General features: G+C 35.3%; 3 protein-coding genes across 3 annotated transcripts in view; all 3 read left to right on the plus strand.

Annotated features, from left to right (window-relative positions):
• The window catches only part of LOC142339478 (uncharacterized), a 604,341-nt gene that overhangs the window by 67,477 nt on the left and 516,312 nt on the right, over positions 1–20,552 (plus strand). The window lies entirely within an intron of this gene.
• LOC142340095 (uncharacterized) lies at positions 1,189–5,874 on the plus strand. The gene is made up of 2 exons (XM_075390514.1): positions 1,189–1,437; positions 5,209–5,874. Exons 1-2 carry the CDS (start codon positions 1,194–1,196, stop codon positions 5,751–5,753), a joined length of 789 nt encoding a protein of 262 aa, XP_075246629.1. The 5' UTR covers positions 1,189–1,193; the 3' UTR covers positions 5,754–5,874.
• On the plus strand, positions 18,514–19,576 carry LOC142340096 (DNA-directed RNA polymerase III subunit RPC10-like). The gene is made up of 2 exons (XM_075390515.1): positions 18,514–18,732; positions 19,155–19,576. Exons 1-2 carry the CDS (start codon positions 18,592–18,594, stop codon positions 19,338–19,340), a joined length of 327 nt encoding a protein of 108 aa, XP_075246630.1. The 5' UTR covers positions 18,514–18,591; the 3' UTR covers positions 19,341–19,576.

Raw genomic sequence — 20,552 nt, forward strand, 5'->3', positions numbered from 1 at the left:
GGATGTGTTCAGAGCTTTTCCTATTTGTTTTTCTGTGTCTTAGTTGCGTAGACGCCATGCGTTTTTAATAAATTTGAGCTAGAGTTATCGTTTGATTGTCACCTGCATTTGTTGGTACTTTTTTGGTCGTTCCTTAGTTAGTGCACACATAGTTTACCTATTTCAGTTACTTCTACGCTACCTTTCAAAATCCGACTTCTGCCCAGGTTCTAATTTGTCGTTCTTTTACTCTGTCTCTCATTGGGTTTTCTAAAAAGTTGGTGCATGAAGTCTAGCAATGTTAATAGATTTTAATGGCTTTTGTAGCGCTCTTTAACATTGTTAAAAAATTGAATGAATCGAGTTTTAAAATCTGTTGTGATTTTTTTACAATCAAAACTACTATCAAAAATTAGCTTCTTCTAAAGAAAGCTAATTGTCAGGTCTTTAGTTTGCTCAATTCTTTTGACTGAACTTATGCTGCTATGTTTTAATTCGGCGTTTTATTGCGGCCGTTTGGTCACGCGCCAAAAATTCAAAGAGTAAGCGCCTTACCTACTTTTTACCCATCTAGAGTGGAACTTTTCTGCGTGACGTCATTTGTTAGTCTTTGGCGTGTTTTTGGGTAGATTGTGATGCATTTTACGTCGAACCTTACGCAAGAAAATGACTTCAGTTGCACTCACAATGGTGGTTGTCTTTTAATTTAAATGGCTTTTAACATCAATATTAAAGCCATTTGAGGTTAATCTAACTTTTTCAAGGTAAAGGACTATATAATGAATGTTGCAAGTCTTTAAAGCTATTTCAGCAATTTGCTTGTTTCATCTTATAGATTACAGGTCGGATGAGTTAGTTTTTCTCTTAACAATTGGCTTCTTACCATTCCTGAGAAGAAAGACTTTTTGTTGGTGCCACTAATATTGTCAACAACTTAGGACTCCAAATTAGTTCTGTGATGAGAACAGAATTTGTAACTGTTGTCTGTTAACATACAATACCTCAATGATTTCCTCACTCATGAGAAAGTGAATGGAAAAATGTTCAGTTTGGAATCATTTAAAATATTCATTTTAAATGATGAATAAGGGTTATTTGTCGAGTGCAACTGTACCACCATATCAACAGTCTATTGCATATCTTGGAGTTGATTTTTGCTATCATTTTTAGAATTAGCAGTAAATTCACTTTATTTGGTTTCAGGAGAAAGAAAGATGGCCGAATCGTTGAAACGGATGGGGTACATTAAAGGAGAAAACATCACTGAAAGTTCAAACAAGGAAAATAGCACAGAGATGGATCTTGTATTCACGCCTGCTGACTCCTCAAAGTGCTCAAAGGTCTGCTCGACTCCTTTGTCCCCTGCAAAGAGAACACTCTTCAATCCATTTAAAATTGCGGCTGACATTACGAATACATCTCTTGGTGATTGTGATAGAAATCCGTCTCAAAGACAAGGTATGAGTGCAAGTTCAGATATAATATCCTCAAACGAGCATAACACATTTCTGGTGATATTATGGATTAGCGCTTCTATTTTTAACTGCTCTTGAACGAAGTTTGAAGCGATTAATGTAAACGTGTTGACTTTTTAATGACTCGAAGAGGAGTATTGGTGCTCTACGGGTTTTTACAATCCAAAGTTTTTGGATTATAGCGTTGTTTAAGATCTGCTCACGTTTTTTTGGCTCAGTGTTTCTTGTCTTGAGTGCTATTAAAATGATACATATGCATTGTAATTGAGCCTGTTTGCAGTTGCTTAAATTCAACAAAGGGCAGCTATTGCTTTTTGTGACCTTGACAACATTTCTTGTCAGAAATTATAAGGAATTTTTTTTGTGGCCTTTTTATTATCATTTCTGCTGTCATATCAATTTTTATCATTCAATGACAGGTATCATTGATTTCTAACACAGTATAAATGACACTAGTTCGTAACTCGAGTTCACGGCTTGTGGTTTTCATGACTCTAATTGCCTGCTAACGAAGTTTGTAGCTATTATATTAGTCCTGTCGGTCTTGTTAACACAATTTTTTGCTTGACCGATTTTTTGTCTGACCCATTTGACTTTTCGTCTTCAAAAATGGGATAATCAGGTAGCGCCCAGAGAGAATTAAGTGCTTTTAGAGCCTTTCAGCTCACTAACATCTAAGTATGCGATTCACAGAAACTGTTATGGGACCTATACTTTTGGAGTGAAGTGTGGTTCTTAGAGGTTGACCCACCTCCTCCCCCGCACATCTGCCCCCTCTCACATCAAACCCTCAATCCTCACCCCTGCACACCTTTCAACCTGTACGGGCCCGTGCATCCAAAACACCTTTCCACCGTCCCCCTCCACTTGCCCCATCCCCACTGGTTCCCCACCTCCATGAGCCCTCCGGTGCACCCGCGCTGGGCTTTACTCTTGCCCCTTCAATTAAGCTAAAGCTCTTCTCAATAAACCATGTAGCTACTGACAAAGCCAACCGCTCGCCAGTGGTCTGCGAGCAACTCGACCGACGTTAGCCGGTTATTTTTGACACTATTTGTTGTCAAGAATTTTTATTGAATTTTTGATGTGTGCGAGTATTTTTTGAATCGCATTAGGGACAGGTCTGATAGGATGCTAATAATGATTATTGTGTTAATAGCCACGAAGCGATAGCTGGGTCTATTATTGGCCTTCTCGTTTTTTTCGTCGTCAAGATTTTTGTTACAAGCATATAACGTCGCAATCACTGGTTTTTTGTCCATTCGTTCATGCAATTTCAACTTAATTCAGCAAGTAACGTCATTTTTCACTCTTAATTGAGCAATTTTCTATTCATTCGCGTGATTAAGTTTTTGGCCACACGTGACTTACTCTCTGAAAAATGACTTCCTTGCTCAAATTGGTTCTTAAATTTTGTTAATATAATAAAGTCGGGTTTGTGTCACTCTAATTGAAGGTTATTTAAGAGCAGCAATAGAGATAGCAATAAGTTCTACATATTCTTAATGAAAATAACGTGTCAGCATTTAATTAAAAGAGTTTGTTTTGATCTATTTTTAATATCTTGTTGAGACCGCAGATGTACAAAGCTATCGCGGCTATTTTATGGCAACCTGTCAGCTTTGTTTATATCTATTTGTTTCAATTCAGAGGTCATATTTTTTATTATTTTAAACAATTGTTTTCAGGAAACATTATTGATTTTTTTAAAAATTTTTTTGTTCATTTTATTGTCATTTACTTTTATTGATGACAGTTCTTAACTGATTCTTAAGTGATCAAAATAATGGAATTGATCTTTTCAGTTCGTAGCTTTTTTCCTTTATTTCTTATATGTTCTTTTTCGACAAAATGTGAGTTACTGTTTGAGTTTTGCTACTGCTGGTTTTTTATTGCTGTCTTTGCATTTAATCTTATTTAGCACAGGTCTCATCTGTTGCTAAAGAGGAATGAATTATACGAAATAATTGTTTCAGTCGTCGCTTTTGTTACTGTTACTTTACATTTTGTTTTCAGAAAGTATTAGACAGTTTTTCTTTTCGCGAAAAATAAGTTTGATTTCGTGGTCTTGCACGTTTTTGTATTTTCGTGTTCTCATCACTTAGTCTGTAAAGTAACAGTGCTGAAAAGTAACTTATTTGCTTTCTAGTGAAGTGTAGTTTTAGTCAATTTTAGGCTCCAATTTGAAGCCAACGTTTTGATTAAGATTGATACCGTTCGATTTCGAAATGTTCAAGTAAATCTTGCCTTCATTTCCTGTTGCATCAGTTCCTCCAAGGCTGATGTACTCATTCTAAGCATACGTAGAATAATTATATTACTAAAGTGCTGTGGTTTTTAGTGGTTCTTAAAACACTAAGTCTTGGGAAAAGAAATTTTGTAATTGTTTTCAGATTTGTTTGTTCATTTTTACTTGTTTAGGGTCATGGGCTTTGCTGACTGCTATAGTTTGTTGTTGCTGTAAAACTGTTAATTTTCAGGTCATTAGTTATTTCAAGCCTTTGGATTGTAATTCAGAAGTTGTCCTGCTATTTTTTAGCTGAATCATTTTTGTTCAGGACGTGAAATTTTGACGTTTGTTTTTGAACATTGACTTCTGTTTTAGAACGTTGATTTCAATAGCTTAGTTCCTAATACACAGTGATTAGGAACTGCAAGCAATGTTCACGATCGAAAGGTCATTTGGAGAAGTTTTTGTCCTATTACAGTCCCTCCTCCCTATCCATTTTACAGAACCCATCACCTACCTAACCCCCGCCCCCTCATCTATCTACCTTCCCCTACATACCAACCCCCTCCTCACCTAGCTACCCCTCCCCCCCCCCAACTACCTGCCTACCGTACGAAGTAAACCCCAGCAACAACCCACACTCTCGAAATAAAATTTGCGTCTGCTTTTTTTTCAAAACACACGGCTCTTTTCCTGCAATATTTCTGATTTAGAGATTACATTTTGTGTCTCTTCAAGTAGTTTCCGGTGTTCTACGGGCTATGTTTTTATGCAAAATTTTCACTTGACTGTTTTTAACTTCTCGAATAACTTGTGAGCGCTTGCCTTTTTCCATTTTGCGAGATCTAAATTTTTTCCACAAGTTTCAGCAGCTGAAAGTGGCGTCAGTTCACGCCAAAAAGTCAAATGAAAATTGCGCAAAATTTGCTGTAGTTTTTTGGATCTTCTGGATTTTTTCTGTTTGTGACCCCCATCTTAGTGGGTGCATATTGTTTGCACCCCCCCCCCCCCCGACGCTCGTGCCATATTTTTACTTAATGATTTAATTTGTAGTGGAACGTGCTTTTTAGGGGTGCATAACGTGCTGGGGGATCCAATTGTTTCACTTTATTTTTTTTATTAGTGGTGTAAATGACCTGTAATGACGTCGTTTGAAGCCCCCGGGTTGAAGCAGGCTGCAATAAATAAGAGCTCCCACTAGTTCGAGAGCAATTTTTCGACGTTGTTCGGTTATGTTTATCTTTTGTTCAGATCAATAGCGCCTGCGAGATTTAGGTTGACATAAGTATAACCATACTGGGTAACAGACATAAGTGTGCCACTGCTTGGTACCGATATAAGAGGCTAAGCTGTTATTTAGCCTCTTATATCGGTACCGATATAAGAGGTACCGATATAAGAGGCTATTGCTTGGTACCGATATAAGAGGCTAAACTGTTATTTGAATTACTTATAAAAATGGTTGACAACTTTTTCGTGTTTCAAATATAACCTGATAACATTTACTTCAGTGATCTGTTTTAGGCCATGCATTTGATTCTTCCGATGCAAATATACAAACAATCGCCTCGCCCATCTCTTGCGTGAAGAGCCACGTCTTCGACTCAGTTAAAAAAGAGCAGTCAGTGTATAATTCGACTCGGAAAGTATTCAATTTTGAGTTATCTAACCCGAACGAGTTTGTATCGCTACCGCAAATTAGTAGTGATGACACGGTGAATATTGCATTAGAAAACGACCCTTCACGTGCAAATGGCGAGCTAGCCGAGTCATCCGAAGAAAGCGAACCAACTTGCTGTAATGCATATATCGATAAATCTTTGCGCCCGAGGTCGGAATCGGAAGAAGGCACTGACCTTGAACAAACTGTGGAATCAGATTGTTCTGATATAATAATTGAACGCAGGACTTGGCAGCCAGTGAATGTCGAGAATTACTGTGCATCAGAACAGAATTTATCAGCTACCCAGAACTTATTACCGAAGACAAAGGAACAGAGTGATATTTTGAGCTCAACGCAGAAAGGAGATTGGACTGGCAGCTTTTTGTTTAGTGATTCAAGCTTCTAATTGCTCAGGTTTAGTTTTGGTTGTTAACTTTTTTATAAAAGGTAAATTTATAGTATTTGTTTTCGATCATTGTTTTTGTCCAAATTATTTCAAAATTGTGAATTTAATATTTATGACAGACTTGTTTCAAGCACCAAAAACCAAATCAGACATTTGTTGCCTTTCGATAATTATCTCCTCGACAGTTTGTGTTTTGACGGCATTATTCGCAAAATTGTAAAATCTTCATTTCCTGTAGACGTTGAAATAAAATTTTCATACAAGGTCATATGACAATTAAAACCTTGTCTGGTGCCCCAAATGCCCCTATACAGTCTGAGGGCTTTAAATTGAAAATGTCGCATGTGCAGCCTACATTTGACTATTTGGGTGCGCCGCAACAATAACATCGGATTTTATACTTATTCAGAAAATTTTGTTGAACTTTAATCCAAAAATGTTTTTGCATGGTTCCTGTAAATGAGTATCTCTAGGTATAAATTGGCTTCGGAGGATATCAGATTTTAAGGTTCTACTTTCTTCTTATAAGTCAATTGTTCTGATCAGAAATCTTTCTATTCATTACTGATTAGGAGCAATTGATCTGTAAAAAGAGAGGAGAGCCTTAGTATCATCTCCAACTGCTGATTCAGATTGATATGGGTAATAGAACTAAGGTATCACATTTTATCAAAAATACCAATTTGTTTACCCGAATTTCTCATTATGAAATGGAAGTAAAATTATAAAATACCTAATAAAAATGCGGTCGGATGTACACAAGCACATTGAAATATTTCTTAGCTATTAGAGAAGGCCCATTTCACATTCTAGTAAAAAGAATTTGAATGAATTCTATTTTGCTATAATTGCGAGACTGCTGCGTAAGCAAAAACGGAGTTTGGCCAGGTCGCGCATCATATTTATTTATATATATATATATATATATATATATATATATATATATATATATTTAAATCTCAAACATGTAAATTCGAATAACCCCAAGGTTAAAGTTACATGTTGTAATATTATAAATCAAACATACTACATCTTTCCCTTGAAAAACTAAACATAATAATAAAAAAACTAAGGTTCAGTTTCTAGTTCTCGTGAATTATTTTATAAAAATAAACTTTTAAAGCCTTCAATTTTTTTGTCCATTGGAACTCGTTTGTGTCTTTTTTGCATCTCTTCCTTTAATTCTTTTTAAAATTTTTTCTTTGATTTTTCCTTTCTTAGAGCTCTTGGAAGTTTATTCCATTTCCGAACAAAGTTTCTTATAATTGATTTTTGACTCCATTTTGATTTACATTTTGTTGTGATAGAAAAATCATATGTACGATTATTAACTTTAATTTCAACGTCTCCGATTACTCTGAATTTTTTTTGGTCTTGTATGTTTGTTTGTTGGACAATATCGAAAAGTCTATTTAATGAAGTTTTTGCTATTTGAAGTTCTGCGGGAAGTATTTTATTTTCAAGAAGTAGTTTATGAGCACTGTCATATTTTGTTCGAAAAAAGCAAACTTTTATGCCCCATCTAATTTGTTTATTTATTCTGTCAATTGAGTAGGACGGCAAACTTTGAAAAAATATTGCACTAAATTCTAAATGCGATAAAACAAGTGATCTAAAGAGATTTATTCGAGCCTTTAAAGGTATTTGATTGCGTACCAAATAAATTGATCTGATAGCTAAAGCCATTTTACTGATCACATTATTAAGTTGTTTTTGGTATGTCAACTCTTTGTCAAGAATAACACCTAAGTATCTGACTTCATCTGTTGGTTTCAATGAATGACTATTAAATTCAACGCAATTGACAGTTGGTAACTTCTCATTTTTGAAAACCATTATTTCTGTTTTCCCTTCATTTAGAGTTAACTTGTTTTGTTTAATATATTGTTCAGTTTCCATCAATATTTTTTTAGCCTTTGCTTCTAAACACTGTTCATTTTTTTCATGACATAAAATTGCTGTGTCATCTGCAAATTGTAAAACATTCGAACTTTTCCCTATTTCCTCACCGAAGTCATTTACATAAAGTATGAATACTAGTGGTCCTAGTACAGTACCTTGTGGAACACCATGATTTATAATTGTCCAGTCGGATTCAACTAATCCGTTTCTAACACACTGTTTCCTGTTAATTAGAAACGAATTCAATAAGACTCTTGCGTTTTCTCCAAAACCATATTTTTCAATTTTTTGAATAAAAATGTCCAAGGATATTGAGTTAAAAGCTTTCGCTAAATCCAAAAAGATTGTTAAGACTATATCTTTTTCTACAACATAATGATTTATTTTCTCTGTCAGTGCAATTATTGTATTAAGACACGACTTTTGTTTTTGAAAACCAAATTGATTTTTGTTAATTATTTTATTCATATCTAAATGTTCCGACATTTGCTCCAAGAGAAGTCTTTCAAAAATTTTTGCTAACGTTGGAGTGACCGATATTGGTCGATAGTTTTCAGGGTTATGCCTGTCTCCTTTTTTATAGATGGGAGTGACATAGGCTTCTTTTAAAATTTCAGGGAATGTGTTTATACACTCATTAATAGCAAACTGTAAATGGGTTCCAATCGACAACTTACAATCTTTCAATGCCCAAGATAGTATATACCCTGGTCCAGCTGAAAAGCATCGAAAAGCTGAAAAGATATATATATATATATATATATATATATATATATATATCTTTCTTAGATTTCATACTAGGATAGGTACCTATATGATGCTTGGTAATCATACTATGTCATATTTGATTTGCATGATTTCTAAGTAGTCATACAGTGATCATATTTGATTTCCTGCAAATCATACAGCAGTTGTACAAGAATTTTGAGAGCCGAAAAATTGTCTAATCTTCATTTTCTGTATTAGTTGAAAAAAAAAATCATACAAAGTCATATGACAATTAAAATATTGACAGTTTCCCGTATATAGTCGGAGAGTTTTTAAATTGTATATATCGCATGTGCTGTCTATATTTGACTATTTGGGTGCGCGGCGAAATAACATCGGATTTTATACTTTTTTAAAAAATGATTCCACAAATTTTTTTTGCATGTTTCCTATAAATGAAAATGTATAGGTATAAACTGGCTTCGCATTATATCACATTAAAGCTCTATTTCCTTTTTGCAAATCAATTTTTCGGATTAGTAATGTTTAAGCATTACTTATTAGAACAATTAACTTGTAAAAAGTGAGGAGAGCCATACTATCAGCTCGAACTCCTGTTGCAGGTTAATTTAGGTAATAGAACTAGGTGGTGTAATTACAGAGTAAGGCATCGTAAAACATCAAAAAGACTGAATGCAATTGACTTAAAGCATTCTTTTCTAAGCCCTGCGTCATCGAAGTTGCTACCCAAATTAGGCTTACGTCGGCAACTTTTTACAGGCTGGCTTAAGTCGGCCCAGGAAAAAAAAAACAAATTGTAAATTAATATATGTTAAAACTCCGGCAACAAAAGGAAACCCTAATTTTGCTTTAGAATTGGCTCTGTACGAAAATTAAATTCTTAACGGCCTCTTTTAGAAATAGAAAAAAGATCAATGGTTGCGAGAAAATTTGGCAAATTTTGCTTCCGAAGATTTAATGTTCAGAAGGTTGATGCTACGAGTAATTGTTTGTGAATTGATTTTTTAAACAATTATATTCGAAGTAAATTTTTTCAAGTTTTCTGTCCATTTGAATCTAGATGCAGTTTTAAAAAGACTCGACATAGCTTTTTTTCTGGGATGGTCGCTTTGACAGCTCCTCAATGATAATAACTTTAAAATGTTTTTCCTGCTTAAGCTGACAATAATAGAAATATGTGTCCGTCCAGAATTAAAGTTATTATTTTGAAGTTTCAAGCGATTCTTTCATAATTAAAAACAGGTAGCCCAACATTTTAATTCAGATCTGTAGCTTCGTGAGTGCTTTAGTGAAAATAATTATTTATGTAAAGAAAGCTTTTAAATTAAAATAGCCGTGTCGAAGTGCCAGGGGCTACTTTTTGGGAACAAGGCGGAGCAAATGAACAATTTTGACGCTGATGTTTGCTCTTAGCATAGGTTTTTAATATTCTGTATTTTTCTTATACTTTTCAAGTTTTTGTCTCCTGTTTTTGTCTCCTACTATTTATATAAGAGAAATAAGGGCTTTAAAATTTCGAATACTCCGTTATGAACAAAATGTATGATTACTACAGATGAATTAACTGTTTATTCACGTTATATTAGTTTTTGAATTTTTATCCGAATAATATTTGTTGGTTTTTTGCGCAAAAAGGTGACAATAAGCGGTGGATAAACAAAAGTGGCTTAAAAAGAGGACCTTTCAGCCAAAATTGACTGAAATTTACACTAACATACACTGCTCCGTAACTTGTAATTTTATTGTGAGTTAGATTTCATTAGAGACATTTTCAGCGGGCAGTTCTTGTTTCTTCCAACTGTGGATGCAGTGTTTTGAGAATTAGCACAATTCTGTATCAAAGACTAAAATCTTCAGTTGTGCGTTTTTTGCTCCAAAAAAATTACTTTAGTATTTTTAAATTTTTCCGCAAATTCAACTGTAAATTACTTAGTGTAGTGCTGACATGGTTCTGTTTCAGATCAGCAGTCTTCTAATTGAGTTTACCGTCCCCCTCTTGTTCTTTAATTTCAAAAATTGCTTCCGTCAATATCGTTTACTCATGTTCAACTCTCCCGTCCCTTTGGGTGAGTCGAGAAGAATCAATAAATTACGTCCCCTCCCATTGGGTGACATAGTAGTTCAGACTCAAAATTGAAGCAATCATTCTGCGATGTTATCACGCGATCTAGTCAGCTCCTATATATCTCCGTACTTTTTGGGCAAGCTATTATTTTGGGCGCTAACCCCTCTCGTTGGGCGGTAAAAGATCAATGTAGCTTCTGTCGCCTTTGGCATCTCGTACTAAGTTCTTGCTACGGGCTCACAGGTCTGCACTTTTTGCTATCAGAATTATAGCGTTTCCTCGCATTAGTGTGACTGAAACCTATTGAGCAAACCTGCTGAAAGCAACTGACAAACCAGCTGGGTGCAAACTTCTTTTGTCAGTGAACCAAGCTATTGGCTTCAATGTCTTTCTCACCAATTCAGAGAAGCCACCAAAAGCCATGGGAGTGAATTGAACTTCCTTTCCTCAGCAGCATTCAGGGCAAAACCAGACATCCTCACCGCATTTGAAAAAATAATGGTTTGCAATGGTTACATCCAGAGCTGCCGACTGTCCGGCAGACCAGCAAGGTAAATACATCTCCAGGTCGAGAATTTGTTTCCGATATCAGGTTCCTCTGCTCGCAAACTGTCGACAGGTTAGCAGCTCTGCAAGCCAACAAAATTTTGTCCCTTAGCCAGTCATGCCGCGAAATCATATCGCCCCGGCCATGGCACGTAACAGTATGATCACCGAGTGTGTCTAATGATCTTGTTTTACAATAGACACTTCTTTCTTTTTCATTTACTGGAGCGCTTAGTCTGTACTTCACAGCTGCACGGAACTGGTTGGGCAAGAGATGGAGGCCGAGAGACGGTATAGTAGCTGCCGATTATCAGGCTCCTGATTGAGGCAGAGAGAGTGACAATAAGCAAGCCTTTTCCCTATCGGATGTTTGGTTTTCAGTTTGATTTCTTGAGAGCGACTCCGTCGAGGACTTCCTGTACTTTGATTTGAGTACGTTGCGATATTGAGAAACTATTTAGTTCATCAATCATTTTGTTTTTGTTGTTATCTGCTGTTGGACTTTGGCCAATTTTAAGTTCTACCAGTATAGCAGACTGAGATACCGAACCAATTTAGCCTGCTTTTATCTGGTCAGACGCTCGTCTGACTCATATTACAGTCTTATTGATAGGCAAACAAGCTTGATGCCATCAATTATTGGGCAAGACGGTACTCAGTATATTCTAAAAAGTTGTTCTTTGAAAAGATTAAAATTCGTCAAAAATTTTTGCGGCTTCCTCCGATTGTGTATTGGAGCGCAGTGAATATACTTTTGTGCACCCAAGCAACTACGTAGAATGCCAAGAGTACACTGTTGGTCGTTTATGTACTCCAAGTTCTCAAGTAGTTTTTCGATCTTTTGAACACGCTTCTGTAACGAGGAAGCAACGAATCTGGGGGAGCCAACCGCAGCACCCAGTACTTCAAGTCCCTCTTTACTGTTTCTTTCTCCAATCAACCGTGCTCAGGGCTCTTTTTGCCAAACCTCGCACTTGCCTCTTCTGGGTTCTAAGCCGCAAGTTTCCCCGAGGCAGTCAATATATCTAAGGCCTCGTTTAGTTCGGTTTCTGTTCCAGCAATAATACCACCGTCAAGTTAACAGCAGGGCTGGGTAATATTAGGTATTTTTGTTTCAACTTCTTCTATCATAGGACAAGGTCAAAGAAAACCGCAGTGGGCCCAAGGGATCTCCTGTTGGCTCTACGGATTGACTAGTTACAGATTTGTTGCTATAAAGATAACTGTGCTGTGAGTACCAATATATGGCAAATGATGCAAGACTCGGCATTATGGTAACAGCTGCGTTCAAAGTTTGACTTCTTCAATGGAATTAAAGGCGTTTTTAAAATCAATCTTTAAAATTCCTGCATTTTCTAAACGCTGCATTTTCTCAAATGTAATTTTGGTTGCTCGTATGATACTTTCGGCTCCGCCCTTGACTCCTACAACTAGTTGTTTAGACGAGAACAGTTCGGCCGACTCCGACTGTTTGTTTGGCTATGCTTTGTGCACCTAAACGTTGCAAGACCTCGCCCACAGCTATAGGACGCAGAGAAGAAGCGCTGCAATTATGCTTGTTATAGCTTGTTTAGATTGCTCAGAAGCTGAGCAGAGAACTGCGGGTAAAAGATGTTTCGGGTAGATTTTGGATAGACCAGTAGCTGAGAAATTGGGGAAAGCTTCTATTTGGCCAAATACAGTTGGCTCATCAAACTGATTCGCTTGGGAGCTGTAATCTTGAAATTGCAGCCGAGGTTCTTCCAAAGGGTGTAGAGTTAAAGTTCTCTAAATATTTGGATATTATCTGATTGTGGTGCTACTCCATCGGATGAGAGAATTTTTGCTGCTCTCCCGAATTCGCCTTTTAAGCAGAACGCCTTAGCACGAGCTGCAAGTCCTTCTATGTTTTTATTAACTGTTCTTCTTGATTGCTTCATGGATGCAGCTTCATAACCAAAGTCCGGCGTAGTCCCCCGCTATCCAGCTCTCAAACCTTTTTGACAATAATCTTACCTGAGTTTGTTCGTATTTCTTTCCACCCCTATTAGATGATCGTAATATTAGATGCACTTTTACTACACTTTTACTGCACTTTTTCTACGTTAAAAGTAGAGACAATTCGAATAATGTTTTTTTAAAAAAGTTGAAAATCTTTTCGTACATTCGAGTTAAAATTTGTTGTAATTGAAAGTTTTGTTTGATTTTAATAAAAAAAATTGTCTTCGTCAAATTCTTTTATAACTTCATAAAATATTGGATTTTTGTAAGCTAAATTAAACTAGTGTGGTTGTTAGATCAATTACAGACCTTACTTTTAAGTAATGTGATAAGATTACGGCGGTTTATTTTTGAGATATGCCAATATAACTTATATTGAATCCTTGTTCGTCCGTATCAGAAGTTTTTGATAGCGCCACTTGATTTTGGTCAGACAATTTGTGACTTTTCTGCAGGCATTCCAGACTAATATTTGTTCTATCAAAGCGCTTATCTGTGGTTTGTAAAATTCTCTGCCTCTCTGAGACGATTTTTTATGCATTCTTTATCTTTAAAAAGCTGAGACGCCCCGTGGTTTCAGTTTTGTTCTCTCTCTCTCTCAAACTGTAAAAAATGGATTTTGATTAATACTTAATTGCCGTTTGATCAATCTATGTGCCAGCATAACGGAAGATTTAAAGTCAAGAGAAACGAGAAGCATCTATAAGGACCTCATTATTATGAGCAACTGGAGAGTTAACTTGTCAAAATTTGAGGGAGTGAGCTGTTCATAATTTGGTAGAAAAAAAATGCAACCTGAATAGTTCAGTTATCCGATCACAACTCAGGAGCTTTCTGTGTTTGAGTATTTTTACTCATGGTCCCCGTAAGTCGATTTCTAAACACATTTTCGTGTTTTAAAAATTAGTGATAAAACCTAATTTCTGATGTAGATCTGAGGAGAGAGTAGGAGAATACCTGAGTAGTGATTAGAGAAGTAAATATGTTTTTCTCCACTGAAAGATCATAGTTCGGTTGAGTTGATCAACTGCCTCAATTAAAGCTTTCTTGTTGGCATTTTTCGTTTGCATAACAAACATAACCCTTCGTGTAACTGGAGAAATTTCGAGAATTGTCCCAGTGAGAAACATGTGCTGATAAATCGCAGTCCAGCTTTACGGCAATGTATTTTGAAAACTGCTATGATGGCAGGCGTTATATTAGATACAATCGAAAGCATATGAAGCATTATATGCTATGATTTAATTATATATGTTTTTTCTACTCGACTCACTGAATCAAACGAGCCTTCCTATTGGCTGCCACTTGTTTACGGCACACGAAAGAAGTATTTTTTTTCGGTCTGCGTTTTCATATCTTTTAAGTACAAAAACATTTGTATGAACTATGTTTTAAACAAACGAAAATCATTACTCTTTCATCTCAAATGTAATAATGCATAGACATCTTTGACGTTACAGGTAACAATTTTCATTTTGGCAGCCATCATACGGAAAATTTTGATCATTTGATTTCTCGATAAAGACGAATTGGCACTTTGTAAAGTAATCGAAGTTTCTTTAGTTTCTTGATGAAGGTTAAAGGACTTTTACTGCACTTTTTCTACGTTAAAAGTAGAGACAATTCGAATAATGTTTTTTTTAAAAAAAGTTGAAAATCTTTTCGTACATTCGAGTTAAAATTTGTTGTAATTGAAAGTTTTGTTTGATTTTAATAAAAAAAATTGTCTTCATCAAATTCTTTTATAACTTCATAAAATATTGGATTTTTGTAAGCTAAATTAAACTAGTGTGGTTGCTAGATCAATTACAGACCTTACTTTTAAGTAATGTGATAAGATTACGGCGGTTAATTTTTGAGATATGCCAATATAACTTATATTGAATCCTTGTTCGTCCGTATCAGAAGTTTTTGATAGCGCCACTTGATTTTGGTCAGACAATTTGCGACTTTTCTGCAGGCATTCCAGACTAATATTTGTTCTATCAAAGCTCTTATCTGTGGTTTGTAAAATTCTCTGCCTCTCTGAGACGATTTTTTATGCATTCTTTATCTTTAAAAAGCTGAGACGCCCCGTGGTTTCAGTTTTGGTCTCTCTCTCTCTCAAACTGTAAAAAATGGATTTTGATTAATACTTAATTGTCGTTTGATCAATCTATGTGCCAGCATAACGGAAGATTTAAAGTCAAGAGAAACGAGAAGCATCTATAAGGACCTCTTTATTATGAGCAACTGGAGAGTTAACTTGTCAAAATTTGAGGGAGTGAGCTGTTCATAATTTGGTAGAAAAAAAATGCAACCTGAATAGTTCAGTTATCCGATCACAACTCAGGAGCTTTCTGTGTTTGAGTATTTTTACTCATGGTCCCCGTAAGTCGATTTCTAAACACCTTTTCGTGTTTTAAAAATTAGTGATCAAACCTAATTTCTGATGTAGATCTGAGGAGAGAGTAGGAGAATACCTGAGTAGTGATTAGAGAAGTAAATATGTTTTTCTCCACTGAAAGATCATAGTTCGGTTGAGTTGATCAACTGCCTCAATTAAAGCTTTCTTGTTGGCATTTTTCGTTTGCATAACAAACATAACCCTTCGTGTAACTGGAGAAATTTCGAGAATTGTCCCAGTGAGAAACATGTGCTGATAAATCGCAGTCCAGCTTTACGGCAATGTATTTTGAAAACTGCTATGATGGCAGGCGTTATATTAGATACAATCGAAAGCATATGAAGCATTATATGCTATGATTTAATTATATATGTTTTTTCTACTCGACTCACTGAATCAAACGAGCCTTCCTATTGGCTGCCACTTGTTTACGGCACACGAAAGAAGTATTTTTTTTCGGTCTGCGTTTTCATATCTTTTAAGTACAAAAACATTTGTATGAACTATGTTTTAAACAAACGAAAATCATTACTCTTTCATCTCAAATGTAATAATGCATAGACATCTTTTACGTTACAGGTAACAATTTTCATTTTGGCAGCCATCATACGGAAAATTTTGATCATTTGATTTCTCGATAAAGACCAATTTGGCACTTTGTAAAGTAATCGAAGTTTCTTTAGTTTCTTGATGAAGGTTAAAGGACTTTTACTGCACTTTTTCTACGTTAAAAGTAGAGACAATTCGAATAATGTTTTTTTTAAAAAAAAGTTGAAAATCTTTTCGTACATTCGAGTTAAAATTTGTTGTAATTGAAAGTTTTGTTTGATTTTAATAAAAAAATTGTCTTCATCAAATTCTTTTATAACTTCATAAAATATTGGATTTTTGTAAGCTAAATTAAACTAGTGTGGTTGCTAGATCAATTACAGACCTTACTTTTAAGTAATGTGATAAGATTACGGCGGTTAATTTTTGAGATATGCCAATATAACTTATATTGAATCCTTGTTCGTCCGTATCAGAAGTTTTTGATAGCGCCACTTGATTTTGGTCAGACAATTTGCGACTTTTCTGCAGGCATTCCAGACTAATATTTGTTCTATCAAAGCTCTTATCTGTGGTTTGTAAAATTCTCTGCCTCTCTGAGACGATTTTTTATGCATTCTTTATCTTTAAAAAGCTGAGACGCCCCGTGGTTTCAGTTTTGGTCTCTCTCTCTCTCTCTCTCTCTCTCTCTCTCTCTCAAACTGTAAAAAATGGATTTTGATTAATACTTAATTGTCGTTTGATCAATCTATGTGCCAGCATAACGGAAGATTCAAAGTCAAGAGAAACGAGAAGCATCTATAAGGACCTCATTATTATGAGCAACTTGTCAAAATTTGAGGGAGTGAGCTGTTCATAATTTGGTAGAAAAAAAAATGCAACCTGAATAGTTCAGTTATCCGATCACAACTCAGGAGCTTTCTGTGTTTGAGTATTTTTACTCATGGTCCCCGTAAGTCGATTTCTAAACACCTTTTCGTGTTTTAAAAATTAGTGATCAAACCTAATTTCTGATGTAGATCTGAGGAGAGAGTTGGAGAATACCTGAGTAGTGATTAGAGAAGTAAATATGTTTTTCTCCACTGAAAGATCATAGTTCGGTTGAGTTGATCAACTGCCTCAATTAAAGCTTTCTTGTTGGCATTTTTCGTTTGAATAACAAACATAACCCTTCGTGTAACTGGAGAAATTTCGAGAATTGTCCCAGTGAGAAACATGTGCTGATAAATTGCAGTCCAGCTTTACGGCAATGTATTTTGAAAACTGCTATGATGGCAGGCGTTATATTAGATACAATCGAAAGCATATGAAGCATTATATGCTATGATTTAATTATATATGTTTTTTCTACTCGACTCACTGAATCAAACGAGCCTTCCTATTGGCTGCCACTTGTTTACGGCACACGAAAGTAGTATTTTTTTCGGTCTGTGCGTTTTCATATCTTTTAAGTACAAAAACGTTTGTATGAACTATGTATTAAACAAACGAAAATCATTACTCTTTCATCCCAAATGTAATAATGCATAGACATCTTTTACGTTACAGGTAACGATTTTCATTTTGGCAGCCATCATACAGAAAATTTTGATCATTTGATTTCTCGATAAAGACGAATTGGCACTTTGTAAAGTAATCGAAGTTTCTTTAGTTTCTTGATGAAGGTTAAAGGACTGAAAGTTCTGAAAAACAATAAAACTTGTTTTGACTTTTAGCAATTATGTTTTGGAGAGAGCTATAATTTTTAAAATCACTTATTTTTCGTTGCCCTCTGGTTGTTTCCACATTTTTGAAAACAAAAGTAGGAAACTTTATGCTAGCCCCACTTCCATCTTTTTGAGGTCGTCCTGTATTACCATAACTGCTATCAAATCAAAATTTCTGGATCTACGTTTTCACCACGAGGAGAAATGCCTAGGATTTTTGATTTGGAAAAAAGGGCCACAATTTAGGACAATTTATCATATCAAATTTAAGTCAATCAATTTAAGTCAGTTTATCAGTTTTTACAGAATTGCTTTTCATTTCTTTCATTTCGAGCATTTTAGTTATTTAGTTGCCTTTTTGAGGGTATCTAAGAACAAGATTTGTGATTAGGTTTTTAACACTGTCCTTATCGACTTTTCAAATACATTAAAATATTCGTTAAAAAATGAGACCATATTTCGGTCAATTTTTTGCAAACTTGATCAACTTTTTTTGACGCAAATAAACCTTTTATCTGTTATTAGTGTGAGTTTTTTAAGAGATGTTGAGAAATAAGGAGAAGTAAATCATTTGAGATCGTAATAATTGTTTACTTATTAATGATTTTATTTAATGCTTTAATTTAATAATTAATGATTTAATTTAATAATAATTTAAGAATTATTTCATGCTAGCCTTCTCGTTTCATTTCGATTTATTTTCTTAAGCTTAAACTTTCAAGTGTGTTTTTGAGGCAAAGAGCGAACACTTACTTTTCTGGTCACAACGGATTTTTTAGTTTTTCATCAATTTTTGATGAAGCTGTCAAAATGCCCATTTTCTTCAAATGTGCTTGTCTCGTCCAAGGTTTTGTTTTTCAAATCAAAGTATGGGTTTTTCTGTGACATTCCAGATTCTTGATGTTTTTATCTGACAGCTTGAATGGTAGTAGAGCCACCTTAAAATTGTATTGATTTTACGCATTTAAAACAGCGATGTTGCTGTTCTGCCCGAATGATGGCAACATGCTTTATGCTGCGGAGGGCGAGTATGCATATCAGTTCCAGTGCAGGACATGTCCCTATGTCTACTTTGTGACCGAAAAGATTTCAGAAAGAAAATATCCAAAATTAAAGGTAAGTCGTCTCTCTATTAAGTGAAAGAATTGAGACGTCCTGTTTGGGAGTATCTTCCATTTAGCAGAGACCCAATGTTCGAAATGTTTTCAAAAACGACACAAAAAGTGCGCTTTCTCGTTTGAGCTCTAGAATATTTATATAGCCCACTTAATTTGTCAGCGTCACAGTGGAAGCGATACAAATTAGACATAATGTGAGCTAATATTTCGCTTTCAATAAAAAGGAGAAAAATGAGAATTTTCGTTCTGCATTGTATTATTATTATTATTTGCGCACCATAATATTTCCCATGGTACAATAGTAAGATCGAATTGCAAAACTTAAACACCCACTAACCACGTGGCATTGATTAAGTGATCTATTTTTTGAGCCGAATACTAATCGTCATTTAATAACGAAAAATTTGTCCTGTTCGCTAGGAAATAGATGATGTGTTGGGTGGGAGTGCTGCGTGGGAGAATGTAGATGCGATTGATGAGCCATGTCCCAAGTGCAGACACGAGAGGGCATACTTCATGCAGATTCAGACCAGGTCGGCGGACGAGCCCATGACCACATTTTACAAGTGCTGCAACAACACGTGCAATTATCAGTGGAAGGAATAGAAAAACTGCACAGGATAGTTTCTCTGATGTTGATCTCGGCGACAGATGAATCAAGTTCCAATGGAGGCCGGTTTCTTGTTCGCACACAATTACTTGTAGTGATAGCCACCTTCATGCTTGGCATCTTGTGGCCTGCTTCAGTCATCCGTTCTCGAGGCCTGCTTTGTCTGATAAATTGAAGTCGTTGAAATTTCATTGACAGTTAGCTTATCAATATATTCAGTTTCAAGTGTTCATTTTGTTCTCCTCTATCAAAGCTCGAGAGACAATATTTGATGAAAGAAAAATTTAAACAAAGGGAGCTTTTATTTTACGCTATTTCAATCCGGGTGGCTCCGTTTGAGCTGAAGCGCGAGAACCATAGATATTGCGCGAAGAAAATTGCAAGTAGTTTTCCTTATTTTTTTCTCCCTAATTTCAAAACAGCTAATTTTTATGAATCAAAAATAGTCAAGGGTCACCAAAGGTCGTACAGGTCACCTTCAAATTTTGAAAAATCTTAAATTTATTTTGAGTAGCATTAGTACTTAAGTTTTTCAATATCCTTTGTTTTTTTTTTTCGATAACATTTCGACATGAGTTTTTTCGAAAAAGTGGATTTTAATAACAAAAACTTTAAACTGTTAAAATCGTAAATCATTAAGGCATCACCTTGGGTCACCCTGGGGTATCGATTAGCCGATTTCTTACTAAGCCTGCCTGGCATGAAAGTATCCCATGTCCGGTTGCCCATTTTTGTTTTGCTAAGCATAACTTGAATTACTTTAGTTAATTAATACCCTAAAAATATAACTTCATAGTCACTTAGATGTGGTGATGATCTAGGACTTGTTCCTGGTCCATTTTATCGAGAAATTAAGATTTTTTAACTTATTTCGATTTCTACGTTATGCGGATTTTCACATTTTTAATATCTGAATGTACTTTTCTGTTAATCATAATTGCTATCATACTTAGTGCAAAGAGAGAACTAGATGCTTATTCTTCATTTCTTTCTCAGTTTTAGACTTCGCGTTTAGTCTGTTTTAACTGTGCATCTTGTGTGCGTAACTTTTTTGCTTTTTTAATCCGGAAACACTTGTGTGTTTTCATTGTGTTTATTTGTTTTATTAAACCAACAAGTGCTTGGTTTAGTTGAAATTATAAGTGTTTTAGTGATATTTTCTGTTATGCCTGAATCTTCAAACATCAATAGTGAGGGAGATATATATA

The sequence above is a fragment of the Convolutriloba macropyga genome, chromosome 5 (genome assembly GCF_964194025.1).
Source record: "Convolutriloba macropyga chromosome 5, txConMacr16.3, whole genome shotgun sequence".
NCBI classification, from domain to species: domain Eukaryota; kingdom Metazoa; phylum Xenacoelomorpha; order Acoela; family Convolutidae; genus Convolutriloba; species Convolutriloba macropyga.

Bases quoted from the DNA above. Each gene is read 5' to 3' on its own strand.
- LOC142340095 (XM_075390514.1), top strand. From the start codon at position 1,194: ATGGCCGAATCGTTGAAACGGATGGGGTACATTAAAGGAGAAAACATC. The intron at 1,438-5,208 runs GTATGAGTGCAA...GATCTGTTTTAG, and splicing joins AAATCCGTCTCAAAGACAAG to GCCATGCATTTGATTCTTCC.
- LOC142340096 (XM_075390515.1), top strand. From the start codon at position 18,592: ATGTTGCTGTTCTGCCCGAATGATGGCAACATGCTTTATGCTGCGGAG. The intron at 18,733-19,154 runs GTAAGTCGTCTC...CCTGTTCGCTAG, and splicing joins GAAAATATCCAAAATTAAAG to GAAATAGATGATGTGTTGGG.